At 37.6% G+C, this 23384-nt stretch overlaps 1 protein-coding gene across 2 annotated transcripts in view; it reads right to left on the bottom strand.

Moving 5' to 3' along the window:
• The window catches only part of bon (tripartite motif-containing protein bonus), a 183977-nt gene that overhangs the window by 34782 nt on the left and 125811 nt on the right, over window positions 1-23384 (bottom strand). For both annotated transcript variants that reach the window (XM_070085386.1, XM_070085387.1), the window contains exons 10-11: window positions 12991-13216; window positions 1408-1542 (exon numbers count right to left, since the gene is read on the bottom strand). In XM_070085386.1, the coding sequence (XP_069941487.1) occupies window positions 1408-1542; window positions 12991-13216 (361 nt within the window). The remainder of the gene's footprint in view (window positions 1-1407; window positions 1543-12990; window positions 13217-23384) is intronic.

Here is a 23384-nt window from a genome sequence, read left to right as displayed (position 1 = left end):
ACAGACAAATGTTTGTTCGTCGTCATCTCCTCCTCCTTCTCCTCCTCCTCCTCCTCCTTCTTCTCCTCCTCCTCCTGGCTCTTGACAGATGGACAGCTGCCCCCCTCCCTCCACCCTCGTTTACGCTCATCAAAGGTCAGCTCTTATCAGATGTTATCTCCCCTTATCTTGTCACTCTCATGGGGTGAACTGTTTTCATGCCTCAAGGGAACATATTATTACATATTATTATTATTAGGTATTAGGTATTATTATTATTCTTATTCTTCTTCTTATTCTTATTCTTCTTCTTCTTCCTCCTCCTTCCACCTTCCTCCTCCTCCTCCCTCCCTTCTTCCTCCTCCTCCCTCCTTCTTCCTCCCTCCCTCCTTCCTCCTCCTCCCTCCCACCTCCTCCCTCCTTCTTCCTCCTCCCTCCTTCTTCCTCCTCCCTCCTTCCTCCTCCTCCCTCCTTCCTCCTCCTCCCTCCTTCCTCCTCCTCCCTCCTTCCTTCCTCTTCCTCCTTCCTTCCTTCCTCCTCCTCTTCTTCCTCCTCCTCTTCTTCCTCCTCCTCTTCTTCCTCCTCCTCTTCCTCCTCCTCCTCCTCCATTGCTTTTGGTCTCAAACTCCTCGAAATCATGAAATTGATCTTCATTGACACTTCCATCTGTGTTAGAGCATCACTTGGGAAGAGAAGAGTCCCAGATTTGCAGGGAAGTCACATATTTCTTACCGCTAGACATGCTGAAAAAGGACGACTGAAATGGTATTCCCACAATGCACCACTGGCTCCCCGATTTTTTTTATATGGTGCACACTGACCATGGAGACCCATTCTCTCACATGTGGGCCTACCAGCTTTCTCCTGCTTGATTTGAAGCCGCTAGAATTTATGCGTATAGATACGTCAAACACGGTATCTCCTATGACGTACATATACGACCACGACAGTCAAAGGGTTAAAGTACCTTTAATTTTAAAAATTAAGATTTTTGAAAAATATATTTGTCTCATAAGGCTGATTTGCATTATAAATCAATCTTAAGGCAATTTTCCATATATCTGTATTTTCTAGTAATACAACCTCAGGTAAAAACAAGAAGACCTGTACTGCATATATAAAATAATTATAATTTAAAAAAAAAAGAAAAAAGTGGGGACAACACCACAAACAGGTTATCATACACTACAGGCATACCAAAATCTTGAGAAAACATGACCTGTAATGGTTATTAATATATTACATTAATCACAGTATGAACAGATGCTTTATGATTTGAGTAAGAGTCATACAGCATTTGGGAAATGGAAGGTAATTAGGTGTAAGCAAAGGGAAAGGATAGTCCCATTTCCCTGAAACAAGAACCACTCACCAGCACCAAGGCACTCTCCTTAATGGGTTGCACTGATCAAAGAAGAAATATCTTACCCAAGTTCTTGCCATTTTTGGTGTCAGATGGTACAGATGGCACTGAGTCGACTGATCCTGTATCAATGGTTAGATCTGGTAAACTATCACTGTCATTGTTAGAGTCGTCTCTTCTCTTTTGACTTCTGTCATCACCTAAAGAAACAGTATTTAAAACACTGCATTTAAAATGAATAATAATAGAGTACATAAAATTAACCAGACTCAATATTTTTAAATATTTCACATATTTCTAAAAAATAATATGGAAAGTCCATAAAAAAATTTATTATTATTGAATATTTTGACGTTTCAGAGTAGGTGGATACATTTTTTGCTAAAATATGTAGATTTTCACATTTTTAATAAAAAATGATAAATACAGGCACATCACGATACACGTCAAGAAGTGGAACTAGAAAATTTTTACTGTTACTGGGGTATCCTTTCACAAGGGACTTAAATTCTCAGGGAATAAAACCAATGCTTCGATAAATAAAATATTCAACGCTAAATTTACTGGCATTTTTTTTTTTTTTGACATCTCCAAACATTGCTCTAATCTGGTAAATACTGATATTCATCAATAAGAATGATTAGAAAGAAAATAAGATTTGGATGTGTAAAAAAGTCCATGTAAAAATTCTGCATCTCTTGACTGATTTATACCCAAAAAAAATATGAACTTACCACAAATGTGCCAAAGAAACCATATACAAAACACAAATGCATTTTATGAACACACAAATTAGAAAAGCATAACTGACAAAATAATTTCACTGTGAGGCCAGCTCATTAACCCTTTCAGCAGCGGTGGAGGCGGCGGCAGCGGCAGCAACGGTATCCTACCAGCTCTTCTTCCTCAAAAAAACATCGCTCATCAAAACTTGTGATGGCCTAAGTGAAAGTTCAACTACATGAACCCACGTAGACCACAACATGACCCAAGAATACTAAGAATGTAACCCAAATCTTGACAAAATTAGAAGATCTAAGGAAGACAGCCCTGCTAACCCAAACACTGCCTCCGCTGCCAGACAATCACTTAACCCAAGCTCCGAGAAAACAAGCCTTCTCCTCCATTGCTACACAGTATCTACTTCAGTGATACTATGAAAGGATATCGCAGAAGAAACAACACCAGTAATAAAAGAATAACAGCAAGGACCCTAGAACTCAACTTGTCTACCCAGCAGGACACCGGTATATCATCAACCCCCCTCACCACCGCCACCCAGGGAACAACAACAACAACAACAAACATGGCTGACTCCCCCTCCAACTCCACTCCCTTCAAAGGATTCACCCATGATAACTCAGGTATGATTATTCCTGACAATATCAAGGACTACATCGTTGCTCTAGAAAATGAAATCAAAGATATCAAAGCAACACTCGAGCGACGAGAATCCAAGATAACCAACCTCGAGAACAAGATCCAAAACCTTGAAGAGAAGATTACATCGGTAAGTGTTGACACAGAAAATACTCTAAAAGCAGCTATAGCCAGTCACACTGAGCAAATAACAACAATAAATATGAAGGTTGAAGAAGCAATCAAGGACTGGAATCAGAACATGCACACTCGACTAAATGAATACCTTGATTTCCAAGACGACAAAACTGAACAAGATAAGTTGTCTGATGCAGTTATAATAAACAGTCCACACATTCCTAGTGACATAACACAAGCACAGTGATGGCAATCAGGATAATACAGAACCATGTACAAGTCATCGTGCAAAACAATGAAATCAAAGAAACACGTTTGCTTGGAAAACCAGGAAGTAAACACAGTATAATGATCCGACTTCATTCATACGATAAAAGAAAGGACCTAATTAAATCAGCAATTACAATGAAAAATGGAGTGTACATAAATGAGTGTCTAACAAAAAAATGTCAAAACCTTCTGTTCAGGCTGAGAAAACTTAAACAGGAAAACAAAATACATCAGTGTTTCACGCGATGGGAAAATATTAGTAAGGAAAACATCAACAGGACAACAATATACCATCTCAAATGAACATGATTTCTCTACCTTCCTTAGAAAAGCTGACATTTCTGTAACAGATTAGATAAGTGCCCTTAATACATATATACGTGTGGTGCATAGTATACGTTACTATTATATTGTGCATTATTATTTTTATTATTTTTCATCACTAGCTAATCCCAACTACCTCCAATACTCTATACTTCTTTCTTACTGCTATTAATTGCTCATAATTTTAAATTACAAGTCAAATCTTACTCCAAATTAATAATATTCATTATTCTTACCTGTCCATTTAATTTTGTTTATCACTACTTGTTTTTTAGTCACTTTTCATTGTGTATGCAATTAGTGTATATTCCAATTACTTTTTTGCAAGTACCAAAACTATCTTTTGCTAGCTAGTACCAACTACCTCATTTTTTTTTTTTTTTACTTTTTATTGTGCAATAAACTGCTCAATTTATTTAATATTACAAATCGGATCTTACTCCTAAACCAATATTATTTCATAGTGACCATCTGTCCATTTAACTTTGTTTACCATTACTTAATTTTAGTCCCTTATATATTTTTCCTTTATTTTAGCTTTATATAACTACCCTAGTTTATATATTCACAATTGTTAAAATAATCAAGGTGCTATCCTCAGGTGCTAAAGTAGAATAAGTTCACAATTTTGCCATTATATTCCAAAGCTCATTTATTTGATTACCACTTTATTGTTCACCACAACTTATATTAGTCCCTTTTATATTATAATTTTATACTATAATTCTAACTTTAAAGAATTACCTTTATAGTACTACCTACTATCATATTCCCAAGCTCCATTATTTGATCATCACTTTATTTGTATTAGTCCCTTTTATATTGTCTCCTTTATTTTACCAAAAAAAAAAAAAAAAACAAAAAAAAAAAAAAAAAAGAAAAAAAAAACTACCTTAGCTCATTATTTTACATTTGTTAAATAGTTCAGGTGCTATTTTTTAGCTTAAGACTATTTACTTTGTTTTATACTTAATTCTAACTATAGATTCACTACAAATCTTATGATTACAAGCATTGATCCTGATACCAACCTCTTATTTAATGACTTAAATGAATCAAACAGTTACTGTAATTACTACACTGCAGAACAATCAAAGGCACTTCTCAGTGCCAACAACAACATAACTATCTTTAACTACAATATCAGATCTTTAAGCAAGCATTAGGATGACCTCATAGCATTACTAAATTCCTTACATGCCAATATGTCCATCATTACACTAACTGAAACCTGGCTAAAGCCTGATAGTACAGATGTCTATGCCATTCCTGGTTACACAGCCATACACAACTGTAGGCCAGACCAACAAGGAGGTGGCACAGCCATATACTACTCAGACCAACTAGAATGTATCACTAATACTTGCACAAGGGATGAACATGGGGAATATATAATAGCCAAATTCAAATCCAAATACCTACAAAAACCTCTCACATTGATAAACATCTACAGAGTTCCACAGTCAAACATTAGCCAATTTAGTCAAAACCTAGGAAGTATGATAACTGATGCACGCATGAACAAAGATCATTTACTACTCTCAGGTGACTTCAATATAAATCTCCTGCAAGACCAGGACCCACACGTTACTGAATTCACAAACACAATGAGTAACTGTATGTTGCTACCAACAGTAACGAAACCTACAAGAGTTACAGAGACTAGTGTTTCCCTACTTGACCACATCTGGACCAACACCATATCCCCTTTAAAATCAGGCATAATTACAGATAATACCACAGACCACTACCCTACTTTCCTCATAACAACTCTTGGTAAACTACCCCAAGACACTACTAAAGTCACCTTCAGACTTCACAATGAGGCAGCCATTAATAACTTCACAACAGCAGTAGCAAACATTGACTGGCACACTGAGCTAGAAATCTATACAGATATTGACGAATGTATTAATAATTTTCTAAAAAAGACCCAATACCTCTATAACACGCACTGCCCTAAAAAAACTAAACAGATGACAGCTAAGAGACTGAACAGTCCCTGGCTAACACCCAGCATTCTCAAATCCATAAATACAAAACACCAATATGAAAAACAGTACAGAATGGGTCACATAACCAGAGACCAAACAAAACGTTACTCGTCAATCCTAACCAGCCTGATAAGAAAGGCAAAAAAATTGTATTATGAGAACAGATTATCCAACTTACGAGGTGATATAAAAAAGACCTGGAAAACCCTATCAGAAATTCTGGGAACAAAAAAGATATCACGAAATAGCGCAATAAAATTAGCAAAATCAGATGAACCCCAACTCCCACCAACAGAAACAGCAAACAGACTCAATGATTTCTTCTCCACTATAGGACAAAACCTTGCCAATAAAATCCCAAGCTCAGATACCCCACCAAATGACTACCTCACCGGCAACTACCCGAACACACTGTTCCTAGCTCCGACTAACCCATACGAAGTCTCCCTTATTATCAACGCACTAAAAAACAAGGCAGGAGACTTAAATACCTTACCTCCCTTTATATACAAAAAAGTGTCACAAGTGCTATCACCAATCATTGCAACACTCTTTAACAAATCCATTGAATCCTCCACCTTCCCTACAGTACTCAAAATAGCAAGGGTCACCCCGATCCACAAAGGAGGAGACCAAACAGAGTTGAATAACTATAGGCCAATATCCAACTTACACCCTCTCTCAAAAATCTTCGAAAAATTAATTCATAAACGAATCTACTCCTACCTTATCTCCCAAAACATACTCAACCCCTGCCAATTTGGATTCAGGCCAAATAAAAATACTAATGATGCTATTATACACATGCTAGAACATATATACACTGCAATAGAGAAAAAAGAAGTCCCACTGGGGATCTTCATTGACTTACGTAAAGCTTTTGATACAGTTGACCATGACTTGCTCCACGTAAAATTGTCGCACTATGGTATAAGAGGGCACTCCCTCAACTACCTTAAGTCATACCTCAGCAACAGAAGCCAATATGTGTACGCAAATGGGGCAAACTCTTCTACACAACCAATTACAGTTGGTGTCCCACAGGGAAGTGTCCTTGGCCCTCTTCTCTTTCTCCTATACATAAATGACCTACCAAATGCTTCGCAATTGCTCAAACCCACACTATTTGCAGATGACACTACATATGTCTTCTCCCACCCGAGCCCAGTCACGCTAGCCAATACTGTAAATACCGAATTACAGAAAATATCTACCTGGATGAGGACTAACAACCTTACACTAAACATTGACAAAACCTACTTCATTCAGTTTGGTAACAGAGCTACAGATGTCCCTCTTAACATAATGATAAACGGATCACCTATCACAAAGCTAACAGAGGGAAAATTCTTAGGAATCCACCTTGATAATAGACTCAAATTTCATACACATATACAACAAATTTCTAAGAAAATTTCCAAGACTGTAGGCATACTATCGAAGATACGGTACTATGCTCCACAGTCAGCCCTCCTGGCCCTATATCACTCTCTTATTTACCCCTATCTCACCTATGGAATTTGTGCATGGGGCTCAACAACAATTAACCATCTCAGACCACTAATTACCCAACAAAAGGCTGCAGTTAGAATGATAACAAATTCTCACTACAGGCAGCACACTCCACCAATATTCAATACACTAAACCTACTCACCATACAAAACATCCATACTTATTACTGCACCTATTACATACATAGAACACTTAACTCTGATATTAACCCTCCCCTCAAACATCTTGCCAACCTCAGCAGAACACATGACCATAACACAAGGCATAGATCACTCTTTGATGTTCCTCGTGTCCATCTCACACTATGCAAAAACTCAATGCACATAAAAGGCCCTAAAATCTGGAATTCATTACCTGTAAATATAAAAGAAACACTACCTGTTTATAAATTCAAGTCTCTTCTCAAAGATCACTTACTCACCCAAAACCAAATAAATACTGAATAACTGAACCTTATAAATTGTATATCTTAAATGTTTCTCACAATTATATCACATAAATGTTAAACCTAAAACCCAATCTAACTTTATTATTTTTTAAATACACTACCTAACAGAATACTCCATACGACTGAATGTACAACAATGTAAAACACTTGTGCTTTATAGTAATCTGTTTACATTAATGTTTTATCACTGATTTCATCATTGCTTAGTTAATCTTAAGTTAATTTTAAGCCAGCCCGTAATGCTATGCATAGTATAAGTGGCTTTGGCATGCTGCTCTTATCTGTATTTTTTTGTACCTCTGTATGTGTGCTCAAATTGTAAATAAATAAATAAATAAATCAAGACCCCCTATCCTGAACTCGTTCTCAGGGTCGAAAAATTAAAATATTTTTTTCTAATGAAATTACAGAGAACCTTTTCCCGATGGTATTGACACCAAAAGTATGAAATTTGATGGAAAATTATGCTCTCGCGAAGTTAGCAGTCTCAACGATATTTACACATCAGCAATTGCGCCCACTTTGAGCCCTATTTTCGGCCAATTCCAATGTTCCAGTTGACTAAAATCATAGCTATTTAGCTAGTACTCCATATGTTCTATCGAATGAGTACAAGAAACCACCCATTTACCAATCTCAACTACCCAATGAAGTGGTAAAAAATTGGCAATTTGGCCAATTTCACACAAATTTCAAAAAGATGCCAATTTCAAAACAGGGTCCAGAATAAACAAGACAGACATTCCTGGCATTAAAATAACATTTTTCTCTGTTCATTAGTCACATCTCCAGGCCCCTCTTACATTACTCTTGCTTTCCATTTTCAATTTTTATTCACACATAAAATAGAAGATTTACTGTTATGCAGACTACTGCACTATTGTAAAAATGGTATAAATAATATCAGAGCACTTGCAAAAGAATATTTGACTCACAAGCTAACATGTATTGGACACGTGGTGTGATTTGTTTACTCTTGAACATCAGCAAAAATCGAACATTTTCACTACTTTGAGCTCAATTTCAAGGTACTTTTCATTGTGAAACCAATCAAAATCATCTCTATTTCTTTAATATATCTACCATTCTATCAAATGAGATCAAGAAAATGAGAATAAAACCATAAATGCCATAAAAAAATACACTGTAAAGTCACTGTTTTAAACCAAAAACATGGTCGGAGTTTTTTTCTCATTATGCACCGCATGCTGCAGGATTTTTTTTATACTGCACACACTGACCATGCAGATCCATTTTTCATATGTAGGCCTACCAGCTTTCTTCCGCTTGATTTGAAGGTGCTAGAATTTATGAGTACAAGTATGGCACTGACCCTGGCTCTCCAGCTGTACAAGTACAGCACCGACCCTGACAGGGTTAAAGGATAATAGTCCTATTTCTTTACTCTAACTGCATTCAAAATCATTGTCATAAAGAATAAAAAGGCACAATACCATGACTGCTTTTGGTCCCACCCTTGTGGGCCATTAGCTCTCCTGCAGCGCCCCTTTTTCTTCTTTTTTTTTTTCTCGTCCTCAGACTTATACTACTACTACTACTACTACTGCTGCTATTATTATTATTACTACTACTACAACTACTGTATTATTATTATTACTACTACTACCATTTACTATTACAGTGGAATTTCAATATTCATACAACTCAATATTCGCCCAACTTTTTCAAGAAAAATTTGACTTGGTATTCAGACAATGTCCTGATATTTGACCTAAACAAAATGATCCATCGGGACAAAGTCTGACGAAAACAAAGCATCACACGCTCAGTCTTTCGTCAGCTTTCGTTTGTTAACCCTGTTCATACAAGTTCTGTGAAACTTTTTGGTACATATTTCATTGTTATTCTGTGGTGTTTTTTAAATATTTTTGGAAGCCATTTTCATGGCCCCCCCCAAAAAAGTAATGATTTAAACAAGCCTAAAAGGAAAGCAGTGAGAACAACAATTAATGTGAAAGAAGAACTCATTACATAGTGGAAGAGGGGAACATGTGTCGGACCTGGCCACTCAATATGGTCAGGTGAAATCCACCATATTGTCCATACTGAAAAATGAAGAGGCAATAAAAGAGGCTGATGTGGCAAAAGTAATGAAAATTCTTGCTGTGAAAAGGTCACAGATAACTGAAGAAATGGAAAAACTTTTGTTAGTGTAGATTGATGAAAAACAATTGGCAATTGGCTGGACAAGTATCTTCACCAGGTATGTGTTGATAATTTAATGGACACTGGGCTATTGCAGGTGTTGTTCCTTGGTACTACTACTTGAATATTATTTGTCTAACGACTGACGAACAAAATTTTCTGCTCATTTTCTGCCAACTTTACACCTCTATATCTCAGAAAGTACTGATTGCAAAAAATTTTTTTAGGCTTAAAACACTCAGCAAATTAATCCTAACATTTTGGTAAGAATTTTTTTTTTCGAATATTTTGCGAAATAGGAAGACAGTTTTAGACTGGGCTTGCAACAGTCGAAGGGTTAAGGATAACAGACAAAGCCTGGGGGAAAGTTTCTTACAGGGTAATGAACTCTGCCTGGAAGAAGCTGTGGCCAGACTGTGTCAGTCAAGAGATTCTGAAGGCTTTGAGGCAGAGCCTGTAGTGAAGGATATTATTTCTCTGGGCCAGTCCATGAGTTTGGAAATGGATGATGAGGATGTTGAGGAGTTAGTGGAGGACCACAAGAATGAGCTCACCACAGAAGAACTTCAAGACCTGCACAAGGAGCAGCAAGAATTAAGTGAGGAAATTTCTTCAGAGGAGGAGGAGGACGAGGAGGAGGAGGAAGCAGTAAGAGCAACATTTCCAGAGCAGAAATTAAGAAACTGTTACCACTAGTTTCAAACACAGAGCCTGGTGGAAAAATGGAATCCTAACATTATGGTTGTGAATAGGAGTATCAACCTGTTCAATGACAATGTTGTCAACCACTTCAGAAAAATTTTGAAAAGTTGTCAAAAGCAGACAACATTGGACAGCTTCTTTAGCAAAGAAAAATAATCAAATGCTACTGAATCCCCATCATCTTTAAGTGCTACTGAACAGAGACAGAAGAAAGAAAATCACCAGACAGGCAGTTACCTGATGTTTTTATGGAAGGTGACAACTTTTCCATACAATAACATCTCTCCACCTTCCTCTTTGACCATCAACACTCCTCAGTAAAGGTAAAGTGCAGTTAAATTTTCATTTATTTCATGTATTTATAGTTTTCATGTATGATTTTTATGCATGCAACTATTATTAACAGGGTTAAGTAAGCAATATTTTCATTTAAAATGTTTTATAATTGTAATTTTGGGGGCTCAGGAACAGATTAATCCATTTAAATTATTTCTCATGGGAAAAATTTATTCAATATTCGTCATGCAACTCACTATTCGAACAGCCTCCTGGAATGGATGTAGTTCAAATATCGAGGTACCACTGTATTATTATTATTATTATTATTATTACTACTACTACTTTTACTACTACTAATACTACTACCACCACTAATAAAGGTAGTACTACCTTTATACTACTACCTCTTCTTGTTCTCCTGGCCCAGCCCCTTTCTCATGTATGTACTGGCTTCTTTCCTTTCACACTTCTGTGTGACTAGTTAACCCTTTAAGGGTTTTGGTCATATTAGTACGGCTTACGACCCAATGTTTTTTGACGTACTAGTACGCCTAAATTCTAGCGCCCTCAAATCTAATGAGAGAAAGCTGGTAGGGCTACATATGAAAGAATGGGTCTATGTGGCCAGTGTGCGCAGTATAAAAAAATCCTGCAGCACACAGTGCGTAATGAGAAAAAAAAAACTTTGACCGTGTTTTTGGAATAAAACAGCGACTTTGCACTGTATTTTCGTATGGTATTTATTGTTGTATTCTAGTTTTCTTGGTCTCATTTTATAGAATGGAAGACATATTACAGAAATTGAGATGATTTTGACTGGTTTTACAATGAAAAGTACCTTGAAATTGAGCGCAAAGTAGCAGAAATGTTCGATTTTTATCAAAGTTCAAAAGTAAACAAATCATGCCAAGCGTCCAATACACGTCAACTGGCGAGTCTAATATTCTTTCACAAGTGCGCTGATATTATTTATACCGTTTCTACAAAAATGCAGTAGTCTGCATAACAGTAAATCTTCTATTTTTTGTAAGAATAAAAATTCAAAGTGGAAAGTCAAAGAAATATAAGAGGGGCCTGGGGACGTGACTAACGAACAGAGAACTTGTTATTTTAGTGTCAGGAATGTCTTTTTTGTTTATTCTGGACCCTATTCGGAAATTGGCATCTTTTGAAATTTGTGTGAAATTGGCAAAATTGCTAAATTCTGACCACTTTATTGGATAGTTGAAATTGGTAAATGGGTGGTTTTTTGTACTCATTCGATAGAAAAAATGGAGTTCTAGCAAAATAGTTATGATTTTTGTCGATAGTACATTGGAATTGGTCGAAAATAGGGCTCAAAGTGGGCAAAATCGCCGATGTGTAAACATCGTTGAGACCGCTAACTTCGTGAGAGCATAATTCCGTAAGTTTTCCATCAAATTTCATACTTTTGGTGTCATTATGATCAGGAAAAGATTCTCTATCTTTTCATAAGAAAAAATATTTTTTTTTTTAAATTTGGCCGACCCTGAGAACAAGTTTCGGAGAGGGCCTGTCGACCCTCAAAGGGTTAATGGTCCAAATCAAACCTAAATGTTGTCATAAGTTGGTCTCCTATGTGTGGGTTATTTGGGTGTCATTTTCATAAGAATGGTAAACCAGATTAAACAGCTTAGGGGTTAAAAACAGACAGAAGCAATTTTTGGAAAAATACTATGGCTGTTATGACTCTTCCACTTGTTTTTTGCCACATTTAACAAATAACTCTTAATCTGGTTATTATTGGTAATTATAAGATAAAATGACCAGAAGAAAAACAGATTTAGGTATAGGAAATTCCATGAACATACAGCATTTTGACAAAATTTAGGAGTCTTGCAATAAATCACAAGAAAATAAGCACCCGGCCTGTCCAGAGTAAATTAATCAATGGGCAATGGGGTATATGAATATTAGAATGGTTCTAGGAAAATTACATCATCAGAACGATGGGGGTATCAGGATACAAGAGATCACATTGCTGTATGGCTGCAGTAGCAATATATTAAATTTACACGAAAGCACTAAACATATATGGGTTACACAACACCTGGGAATGCAAAGCAATCAGATTTGACCCAAGAATGAGGGCAGTTCCATATCCTCCCATCAAGGCACCCCCTTTGAAGAAAATAACAGTAGTAAGATGATCCTCCCATCAAGGCACCCCCTTTGAAGGAAATAACAGAGGTAAGATGGAGTAGTCAAACAATTACTAACTGCTTTTTCATACCAACACAGGTGTTACAAAAGTTAAAAATGATTCTCATGAATATAAAGTATTTCTGTGACAGATCTTGCACAATCATCTTAGAACATAGTAATGTACAAGAAGCATAACCTGACTTTTCGTATATACCAAGTACATCAGTCACAAGTGTATTAACAGTGGCGAGTTATACAGTATTAGCTCTATTATAGGAGGCAAACTTACCATTTTCTGTTATGTGTAATCGGTCATCTGTGGTTAATCCACTGGAGGGACTGAATGAACTATCTGCAAGTGTGGAGTTGGAAAAGGGGTCTTCCACTTTTAATCTTGGTCCATTAGTGGAATCGGAGACTGTGGCTGCAGAGGCAGCTGCAGTCAAGGCTGCTAAAGTTATAGAGACTGATGGTGTAGTAGTAACCTTCGACTTACTGTCTTCGCCAAAGGAATCCTGCATTGAGTAGAAAAGTCAAACATAAACTTATGTGGTGAAAGGCTGCAACACACAATTCTATGCTTGACAAACTTAATTAGATGCATATTTCTATTAACATAAAAATAGTGGAGAACTGCAGCAGGCCTACCGACCCATGCTAGACAGTAGTAGGTCTACTAGCCCATGCTAGACAGGTCTGATTTGTAATGGGTCCTCATTCCAATTTTTTTAACACACTGGCTATCTCCCACCTAGGTAGGGTGACCTAACATCAAGAGGGCACATATTCACCATAATTCACTCAATTACTGACTTTCCAGAAGTGTACTGATATCACAGTTCAGATGACCCTCTGAACTACAACATCCTCATCCATCCTTTAGTGGATGTACTGTGCTTCCCACTTCCAGTCCTCAAGTCCTGCTAACTGGTTTCCCTGAATGTCTTCACAAATATTATCGTACTTACACTTCAACAGAACATCAAGCAATAAAAATCACTAGTCTTCACCCACTTCCATATAATGCATTCATATAAGCCTGTTGGATGTTCAGATTCAATGATCAAATTATATCTTTCAAGGCAGCTTGGAATTACATCATCAATTACTGACGCCAACAAACACCTTTCCCACAGATGAAGTTAAGCCGACTGGTTCGTAATTTGAAAGTAAGGATCTATCTCCTGCTTGCTATTTTTTGCTTAGTTGGTACAATACCCATTTGTAGTGATTTGTTGAAGATACCACCTAACAGTTTGCCAAATTCCTTCTTACATTTCTTTAGAATGCTGGAAAACAGTTCACCAAGGCCTGGTGATTTGTTTGTTTTTAATCTATTTGAGTAGTGTCACTTGTAATTGTGATTTTCTATAATTTATTTTCATCCTCACTTGCATTACTGCAAATTTCTAGGATTTTATTTGTATCCTCTTATGCAGAGAAGAAGTATTAAAAATGGTTGAAATTACACAATCAAGTAAACATATGACTCATGAAATCGTGATAACACACATGCAAATATGGAATGGGTGGGATCTGAATTCATGACGACTCACCATGAGTTCAAACCCCAATTGTTCCATGATAAGTTAATATGTGTTTAGCAATGAATACTTGATAACTCATAAGTTGAACACCGTAATTTGCATTCCTTATACGTGTACTTATTTTATTTTATTTTTTATTATCACACTGGCCGATTCCCACCAAGGCAGGGTGGCCCGAAAAAGAAAAACTTTCATCATTCACTCCATCACTGTCTTGCCAGAAGGGTGCTTTACACTACAGTTTAAACTGCAACATTAACACCCCTCCTTCAGAGTGCAGGCACTGTACTTCCCATCTCCAGGACTCAAGTCCAGCCTGCCGGTTTCCCTGAACCCCTTCATAAATGTTACTTTGCTCACACTCCAACAGTACGTCAAGTATTAAAAACCATTTGTCTCCATTCGCTCCTATCAAACACGCTCACGCATGCCTGCTGGAAGTCCAAGCCCCTCGCACACAAAACCTCCTTTACCCCCTCCCTCCAACCTTTCCTAGGCCGACCCCTACCCCACCTTCCTTCCACTACAGACTGATACACTCTTGAAGTCACTCTGTTTCGCTCCATTCTCTCTACATGTCCGAACAACCTCAACAACCCTTCCTCAGCCCTCTGGACAACAGGTTTGGTAATCCCGCACTTCCTCCTAACTTCCAAACTACGAATTCTCTGCATTATATTCACACCACACATTGCCCTCAGACATGACATCTCCACTGCCTCCAGCCTTCTCCTCGCTGCAACATTCATCACCCATGCTTCACACCCATATAAGAGCGTTGGTAAAACTATACTCATACATTCCCCTCTTTGCCTCCAAGGACAAAGCTCTTTGTCTCCACAGACTCCTAAGTGCACCACTCACCCTTTTCCCCTCATCTTTCATAGACCCATCCGCTGACACATCCACTCCCAAATATCTGAATACATTCACCTCCTCCATACTCTCTCCCTCCAATCTGATATCCAATCTTTTATCACCTAATCTTTTTGTTATCCTCATAACCTTACTCTTTCCTGTATTCACTTTTAATTTTCTTCTTTTGCACACCCTACCAAATTCATCCACCAATCTCTGCAACTTCTCTTCAGAATCTCCCATGAGCACAGTGTCATCAGCAAAGAGCAACTGTGACAACTCCCACTTTATGTGTGATTCTTTATCTTTTAACTTCACACCTCTTGCCAAGACCCTCGCATTTACTTCTCTTACAACCCCATCTATAAATATATTAAACAACCACGGTGACATCACACATCCTTGTTTAAGGCCTACTTTTACTGGGAAATAATTTCCCTCTTTCCTACATACTCTAACTTGAGCCTCACTATCCTCGTAAAAACTCTTCACTGCTTTCAGTAACCTACCTCCTACACCATACACTTGCAACATCTGCCACATTGGCCCCCTATCCACCCTGTCATACGCCTTTTCCAAATCCATAAATGCTACAAAGACCTCTTTAGCCTTATCTAAATACTGTTCACTTATATGTTTCAATGTAAACACCTGGTCCACACACCCCCTACCTTTCCTAAAGCCTCCTTGTTCATCTGCTATCCTATTCTCTGTCTTACTCTTAATTCTTTCAATAATAACTCTACCATACACTTTACCAGGTATACTCAACAGACTTATCCCCCTATAATTTTTGAACTCTCTTTTGTCCCCTTTGTTTGCCTTTATACAAAGGAACTATGCATGCTCTCTGCCAATCCCTAGGTACCTTACCCTCTTCCATACATTTATTAAATAATTGCCCCAACCACTCCAAAACTATATTCCCACCTGCTTTTAACATTTTTATCTTTATCCCATCAATCCCGGCTGCCTTACCCCCTTTCATTTTACCTACTGCCTCACGAACTTCCCCTACACTCACAACTGGCTCTTTCTCACTCCTACAAGATGTTATTCCTCCTTGCCCTATACACAAAATCATAGCTTCCCTATCTTCATCAACATTTAACAATTCCTCAAAAAAATCCCTCCATCTTCCCAATACCTCTAACTCTCCTCTCCTATTTTTAACTGACAAATCCATTTGTTCTCTAGACTTCCTTAACTTGTTAATCTCACTCCAAAACTTTTTCTTATTTTCAACAAAATTTGTTGATAACATCTCACCCACTCTCTCATTTGCTCTCTTTTTACATTGCTTCACCACTCTCTTAACCTCTCTCTTTTTCTCCATATACTCTTCCCTCCTTGCATCACTTCTACTTTGTAAAAACTTCTCATATGCTAACTTTTTCTCCCTTACTACTCTCTTTACATCATCATTCCACCAATCGCTCCTCTTCCCTCCTGCACCCACTTTCCTGTAACCACAAACTTCTGATGAACATTCTAACACTACATTTTTAAACCTACCCCATACCTCTTCGACCCCATTTCCTATGCTCTCATTAGCCCATCTATCCTCCAATAGCTGTTTATATCTTACCCTAACTGCCTCTCTTTTAGTTTATAAACCTTCACCTCTCTCTTCCCTGATGCTTCTATTCTCCTTGTATTCCATCTACCTTTTACTCTCAGTGTAGCTACAACTAGAAAGTGATCTGATATATCTGTGGCCCCTCAATAAACATGTACATCCTGAAGTCTACTCAACAGTCTTTTATCTACCAATACATAATCCAACAAACTACTGACATTTCGCCCTACATCATATCTTGTATATTTATTTATCCTCTTTTTCTTAAAATATGTATTACCTATAACTAAACCCCTTTCTATACAAAGTTCAATCAAAGGGCTCCCATTTTCATTTACACCTGGCACCCCAAACTTACCTACCACACCCTCTCTAAAAGTTTCTCCTACTTTAGCATTCAGGTCCCCTACCACAATTACTCTCTCACTTGGTTCAAAGGCTCCTATACATTCACTTAACATCTCCCAAAATCTCTCTCTCTCCTCTACATTCCTCTCTTCTCCAGGTGCATACACGCTTATTATGACCCACTTTTCGCATCCAACCTTTACTTTAATCCAAATAATTCTTGAATTTACACATTCATATTCTCTTTTCTCCTTCCATAACTGATCATTCAACATTACTGCTACCCCTTCCTTTGCTCTAACTCTCTCAGATACTCCAGATTTAATCCCATTTATTTCCCCCCGCCGAAACTCCCCTACCCCCTTCAGCTTTGTTTCGCTTAGGGCCAGGACATCCAACTTCTTTTCATTCATAACATCAGCAATCATCTGTTTCTTGTCATCCGCACTACATCCATGCACATTCAAGCATCCCAGTTTTATAAAGTTTTTCTTCTTCTCTTTTTTAGTAAATGTCTACAGGAGAAGGGGTTACTAGCCCATTGCTCCCGGCATTTTAGTCGCCTCATACGACACGCATGGCTTACGGAGGAAAGATTCTTTTCCACTTCCCCATTGACAATAGAAGAAATAAAGAAGAACAAGAGCTATTTAGAAAAAGGAGAAAAACCTAGATGTATGTATATATATATGCATGTGCGTGTCTGTGAACTGTGACCAAAGTGTAAGTAGGAGTAGCAAGATATCCCTGTTATCTAGCGTGTTTATGAGACAGAAAAAGAAACCAGCAATCCTACCATCATGCAAAACAGTTACAGGTTTCTGTTTCACAGTCATCTGGCAGGACGGTAGTACTTCCCTGGGTGGTTGCTGTCTACCAACCTACTATCTATAATTCCTTATACGTATTCATTATTTTTTCTTGGTCTTCATTGACTTTTTTTTTTTTTTTTTGCTTGGAGTATGGCCCCTATCTACAAATTTAGTATTTGAATCATTTCTGGGAACCCGACCCCTGCGAATAACAGGGACTCAACTGTTTAATTCTCTTTTCATTTACACATTCCAATCTATTAACATTCATGTTTACTTCTGGCTCAATAATACTCGCTATTTTCCAATGTACTAAACTGTAAAGTACATATATACACATACACGATATCTATGAAAGCATTAGTAACATTGGAATACTGTAATTAGCTATTTCCTTTTAACATGTATAATTTGCAATTCAAACAACATTATTTATTAAAATAATGTACACGTTTTAAGGTTATTAAAATCATGTACAATACATGCTTTTACAGGTCTTCATTTATAATGCAACTTAACAGTGTAAAATTAAAAAAATCCAATGTGAGACTTCACTAACCGGACACTACTATAATTACCTCTAACAAATGACTCCTGCTAAACAAATTGTAACTTCAACAAGTTCAGTTCTCACATTATAAAACACCCTTTGCAAAAACTGATGAATAATGTATAGTGTGATCCTTATTTTTCAAATTGAAATTTCCTTTATTTTCACCCTCTCTAGAATTTAATTTAATTGAAAAATGTTGCAAAATTTCAACAAAATATTTCGATATTTAAAGGTCTGCCTATGACCTGCTATTATATATCAGCAAATGTTTGCTTGGACAAATGTAGACAGCTCTGTCCACAATGTGTAGGCATATGTGTATAATTACACCTACCATCCGACTTACGACCGCTCGACTTACGACTGTGTTTTTTATGCCAAATTTCTGGGAAATAAACAACTATTTGTGTTGTACACAGTGTTTATCCTAAACCTTACAGTATAAAGTACAATACTAACAACATAAAAAGTAAAGTAAAACATGGAATACCAAAATAAAACAATAAAATAAAGTCTTTACAAAAATGTTTTGTTGATATTCAGTGTAAAGTTCGACTTACGACCATTTCGACTTACGACCGGTTTCTCGGAACCGAACTCGGTCGTAAGTCGGATGGTAGGTGTATATGTATATACCTGTACATATACAGGAAGGCCCCGCTTTACGGCGTTTCACTTTACGGCGTTCCGCTAATACGGACATTTCAAATTATGACCAAAACTCACTATACGGCTCCCCCCACCTGACTTTCTAATACGGTCACCGTGCCCCACCCTGTTTGTTTACATTCTCCATGAGCTCAGTAAGCACTAAGTCTCTCCATTTTGTCTGGAAACTCCAAAATTTCAAATGTTTTTAAAAGTTATTTCATATTTTATATATACTCTGATAATTATACTTATGTATACCTGTACCTAAATAAACTTACATACATCGAGTCATTTAAATGTCGTATATTACGTTAATATACACATTTTCATTAATCCATCCATGATATTTTTTTCAAAATTATATAATAAACACGATGCATAACATATAAATAAGATAAATACACCCCACAGTAGAATAAATAAACAAATGTGAGATGTCGTAGCAGACGACTTGCACAAGTGGTGATAATAACAATACCGAGTCTCATTAAATGTCGTATATTACGGTAATATACACATTTTCATTAATCCATCCATGATATTTTTTTCAAAATTATATAATAAACACGATACATAACATAAAAAGATGATAAATACACCCCACAATAGAATAAATAAACATAAATATAAGATGTGGGAGCCACATAACTTGTACAAGTGACGCCAAGAATAACATTTTCTCTAATCTAACATAAGAGTAAATGTGTTACTGGGGGTAACTGTAGAAAATTATTCCTTTCGTATGTATGTAAGTAAGTTTATTCAGGTATACACAAATACAGTTACATAGATTATCATACATAACAACATACGTGTAGAGAACCTAGGATAACCCAAAAAAGTCAGTGTGACTTATTTCCATTGCCTTCACTCAGAGCTTCATTTCTTCTCAAAATGATGTTACATGAGAATGGGAGTGTTCTTCTTTATTAATTCTACCGTATCAATGTAGAGACAACCTGTACACAATGTAACTTGTACACAAACCAGACGTGTACACTTCGTTTGTTTACAAAACTTACCTTCGCCTGGTTTGTTTACATAACTGCGCCTGCCCCCTCTCATGTATTCATTCTTTCTCTCTCTCATTTATTCGTTTTATCTCATTTACTTACTCCTGACCCTACATTAAGACTACAAATATTTTAAGGTAAGTAATGAGTGAACTGTATATACATTTTATCGCTCTGGGATGCTTAAATATCATAGAATAGTATGTGTGGGTGGGGTGGCCTGGTGAGGCTATTACAATACATACCACACTTGATTTCTTACAATAAATACTACTTGTCTCACCCTAGATTAAGACTATAAATATTTTAAGGTAAGTAATGAGTGCACTATGTGTGTATTGTACCTTTTTATTGTTTTTTGATGCCTGGTTCTATTGCTAACTTAATATATGTTAGTGTAAACTTGTTATCTAGTGTTTGTATGCATTTATAAGTGGAAAAAAAGGGTGTTCCACTTTACGGCGATTTCCGCTTTACGGCGGTAGCCTGGAACCTAACCCGCCGTATAAGTGGGGCCTTCCTGTATGTACATACTTGTTAAATGTTGATGAAGATAGGGAAGCTGTAATTTCGTGTATAGAGCAAGGAGGAATAACATCTTGTAGGAGTGAGGCAGGGCCAGTTATGAGTGTACGGGAAGTTCGTGAGGCAATGGGTAGAATAAAATGGGGTAAGGCAGCTGGGATTGATGGGATAAAGATAGAAATGTTAAAAGTAAGTGGGGATATAGTTTTGGAGTGGTTGGTACTTATATTTGATAAATGTATGGAAGAGGGTAAGGTACCTAGGGACTGGCAGTGAGCATGCATAGTTCCTTTGTATAAAGGCAAAGGGGACAAAAGAGAGTGCAAAAATTTAAGGGGAATAAGTTTGTTGAGTATACCTGGTAAAGTATATAGAAGTTATTATTGAAAGAATTAAGAGTAAGACAGAGAATAGGATAGCAGATGAACAAGGAGGCTTCAGGAAAGGTAGGGAGTGTGTAGACCAAGTGTTTACAGTGAAACATATAGGTGAACAGTATTTAGAGAAGGGTAAAGAAGTTTCTGTGGTATTTATGGATTTGGAAAAGGCATATGGCAGGGTGGATAGGGAAGCAATGTGGCAGATGCTGCAAATGTATGGAATAGGAGGTAGGTTACAGAAAGCAGTGAAGAGTTTTTACGAGGCTAGTGAGGCTCAGGAGAGAGGGAGATTATTTCCCTTTAAAAGTAGGCCTTATACAAGAATGTGTGATGTCACCATGGTTGTTCAATATACAGTGGACCCTTATTTTTCGTAAGCATCAGAAGTCGTAATTTTTGAAAATCATAACGTGTTTTCGTCAAAACATTGACTTGCAAATCATCGCTTGACTCGCAAATAGTCGTTTGTCCCAGACACATACACATGACCCCGAGTGGCCCCACACTCCATTACCAGTCAGTGTGCCACTGTTCATCAGCGAGGGAGGATGATTCCATGCGTTCATACGATACATTTCGGAATATTCCATTCGTTTTGATGCTTGCAACTGCTAAATAAGCCACCATGGCTCCAAAGAAAGCTCCTAGTGCCAGGCCTTTGGTAAAGAAGGTGAGAAACATGATAGAATTCAAGAAAGACATTGAAAAATATGAAAGTGGAATGTGTGTGGAAGAACTTGCCAGGCTGTATGGGAACTCTAATACAACCATCGCTTCCATCACGGCCAAGAAAAAGGAAATCAAGGAAGCTGTTGTTACAAAAGGGGTAAATATGCTCACAAAAATGAGAGTGCAAGTACTTGAAGATGTTGAGAAGTTATTGTTGTTGTGGATCAATGAGATACAATTAGCAGGAGATAGTGTCGTACAGTTGATAATTTGTGAAAAGGCAAGGCAGCTGCATGACGATCTCGTGAAGAAAATGTCTGCAATGAGTGCTGATGTTAGTAAGTTTAAAGCCAGCGAAGGCTGCTTTGAGAGATTTAAGAAGCGCAGTGGCATACACAGCGTGGTAAGGCATGGTGAGGCTGCCAGTTCTGACAAATATGTGGCTGAAAAATATGTGATTGAATTCAAGGGGTACAGAGAGGCTGAGGAATTCAAACCCCAACAAGTGTTCAACTGTGAAGAAACAGGCCTCTTTTGGAAAAAAATGCCAAGGAGGACCTACATCATATAGGAGGAAAAGGCACTACCAGGACACAAGCCTATGAAAGACAGGCTTACTCTTTTGTTCTGTAGTAATGTTAGTGGGGATTTCAAAGTGAAGCCTTTACTAATGTATCACTCTGAAAATCCCAGTGTGTTCAAGAAAAACAGTGTCGCCAAAAGTAAACTGTGTGTGATGTGGAAGGCTAACAGTAAGGCATGGGTCACAAGGGAAATTTTCCTTGATTGGTTCAATGAAGTGTTTGGCCCCAGTGTAAAGAAATACCTCCTAGAAAATAAAATAAAACTCAAGTGCCTCCTGGTAATGGACAATGCACTTGCTCATCCTCCAGACTTGGATGACCAAATTGTGGAGGAGTTTCATTTCATCACAGTGAAGTTCTTGCCCCCTAATACCACTCCTCTCATCCAGCCCACGGAACAGCAGATCATTTGAAACTTCAAAAAACTCTACACCAAAGCAATGTTTCAAAGGTGCTTTGATGTGACCTCAGACACTCAACTGACCCTAAGAGAGTTTTGGAAAGATCACTTCAGTATCTTCCATTGCATTAACCTTATAGGTAAGGCCTGGGAAGGACTGACTTCCAGGACTTTGAGCTCTGCTTGGAGAAAATTGTGGCCAGAATGTGTCCAAAACAGGGATTTTGAAGGGTTTGGGGCTGACCCTGAGGACCCTATGCCAGTTGTGGAATCTACTGTAGCACTGGGGAATTCCATGGGGTTGGATGTGAGTAACGAGGATGTGGAGGAGTTGATGGAGGACCACAACAAAGAGCTAACCACCGAAGAGCTGCAAGAGCTTCATCTGCAACAGCAACAGACCACAGCTCATGAAATTGCTTCAGAGAAGGAGGGAGAGAGATGGGAGAAGGTGCCTTCTTCAGAGATTAAGGAGATTTGTATAATGTGGAGTAGGATGGAAAGATTTGTGGAGGAACATCACCCTGACAAAGCTCTTGCAAGCTGTGTTGGAAACATGTACAATGACACTGTCTTGTTCCGTTTTAGAGAGATTTTAAAGAGATGCCAGAAACAGAGCTCTCTGGACAGATATTTAGTGCCACAGGTGTGCAGTGACTCTCAAGCTGGTCCTAGTGGCATTAAAAAACAAAGAAGGGAACTAACCCCGGAAAAGCACTTGGTACCTGAAGTCTTTAAGGAAGGGGATTCCCCTTCCAAACAGT

This window comes from Cherax quadricarinatus, chromosome 16 (assembly GCF_038502225.1).
Source record: "Cherax quadricarinatus isolate ZL_2023a chromosome 16, ASM3850222v1, whole genome shotgun sequence".
Taxonomy (NCBI): domain Eukaryota; kingdom Metazoa; phylum Arthropoda; class Malacostraca; order Decapoda; family Parastacidae; genus Cherax; species Cherax quadricarinatus.
Note: the sequence above shows the minus strand (reverse complement) of the source record. Positions and strands in the feature narration are given on the sequence as shown.